Raw genomic sequence first — 1781 nt, forward strand, 5'->3', positions numbered from 1 at the left:
GAGTTATTATAAAGTGGCTTATAATAGAGCATTACAAGTTAGTGAGGGATTAAGAGATTAATTCCTAGGTTGCAGAGGTTGTAATCTAAAAGTTGCTCAGTAGTGAAGTTGAAATCCTACAAGGGTAGGTCGTGGATTTTAATCCCGTTGAGCTGGGAATTTTTCACGTAAAAATCCTCTTGTCATCTACTTATTGCAGTGTGCGTGTGTTCTAGTGGAACTGATAGAGAACCTGGTTCTCTATAGAGTTTGCTGGATCCTTATATTATATCAATTAGTATTAGAACGGGTTCTTTCTATCAGGTTAACACCTAGAAAGGTTCCTCATGGCTGCTCCTCCAAACTTCGAAGAAGGCGAGTCTACTTACAGACCACCTAGGTTCAATGGACAGTATTATGGATAGTGGAAAACTAGGTATCACGACTTCATCATGGCTGGAGATTCTGAGCTACGGGATGTCATATGTGACGAACCCTTTGTTCCCACCAAGAATCTTGGCGACCCGGTTGTAGCCATTCCCAAGACGAGGAAGGAATTCAATGACGCTGATCGAAAGGACATAGAAAAGAACTTTCGAGCAAAGAAAATTCTTGTTTGTGGAATTGGTCCTAATGAATATAACAGGATATCGGCATGCCAATCAGCAGGAGAAATCTGGGAGGCTCTTCAGACAGCTCATGAAAGAACAACACAGGTTAAGCAATCCAAGATCGACATGCTCACAACTGAATACGAGCTCTTCAGGATGAAAGATGATGAATCCATCCAAGATATGCATACTCGCTTCACCTCCATAATTAATGAGCTTCACTCTCTTGGTGAAACTATTTCAAGAAACAAGCTTGTCAGGAAAATCCTTAGTGTACTGCCCAGTACTTGGGAAAGCAAAGTGAACGCCATTACAGAGGCGAAGGACTAGCAGACACTGACCATAGATGAACTTATTGGCAATCTGAAAACATATGAAATGAAGAAGAAGTAGGACAATGAAAGAAGAGAACCCAAAAGGGATAAGAACCTGGTCCTCAAGACAGAAAGCAATGATTCAAGTGGTGAGAATGGTGATATGGCTTACTTGACAAGAAGATTCGAGAAGATGGTTCGCAGGAATGGAGGCATTCCAAAAAGGGGAAGTTCTAGCAAGCTAAACAATTATGACCTCTGTCATAAATGTGGAAAGCCAGGACACTTCATCAAGGAGTGCTCTTTCCTAAAGCAATATTAGTACAAAAACAACGTTGACAAAGCAGCCAAGAGGAACCCGGTTCCTGACAAATGCTTCAAGAGAAAGAATGTCGCTGACAATGTTGTAAAGCAAGCTCTTGCTGCATGGGGAGACTCCTCCAGCGAATCTGAAGAACAAAATGATCATGGTGATAGTTCAATAATGGCAGTGGAAAGTGAAGCAACTAAGTATGACTCAATCTTTGCGTTGATGGCTCAGTCTGATGATGATGAAGATGACGATAATGATGAGGTAAATTTTCTGGAAGTTCAGAGAAATCTGAAATCTTATTCTCCTAAAAAACTCATGTCTTTGGAAAATGTGTTAATTGATGCTTATCACAGTCTTATAAATGATAAAGATGCTTTAACTATGGAGTTAGGAGAAGAAGAACAAACCAGAGATGACTTAGTAATCATTGTTGTTGATTTAAAGGAAATAATTGAGAACCTGAAGAAAGAAAAGGATATCTTAGATGAAAAATTTACACATATAGAACATGAAAGAGATGATCTAATGGTCGTTGTGGTAGACCTAAAAGAGACCATTGAGTGT

The 1781-nt window shown here is 39.7% G+C and overlaps 1 protein-coding gene across 1 annotated transcript; it reads left to right on the top strand.

The window, feature by feature from the left end:
- The first annotated feature begins 431 nt into the window (after window positions 1-431).
- LOC104116691 (uncharacterized) lies at window positions 432-920 on the top strand. The gene has a single exon (XM_009627600.1). It carries the CDS (start codon window positions 432-434, stop codon window positions 918-920), a length of 489 nt encoding a protein of 162 aa, XP_009625895.1.
- Window positions 921-1781: the final 861 nt, after the last annotated feature.

Source organism: Nicotiana tomentosiformis, chromosome 10 (genome assembly GCF_000390325.3).
Source record: "Nicotiana tomentosiformis chromosome 10, ASM39032v3, whole genome shotgun sequence".
NCBI lineage: Eukaryota > Viridiplantae > Streptophyta > Magnoliopsida > Solanales > Solanaceae > Nicotiana > Nicotiana tomentosiformis.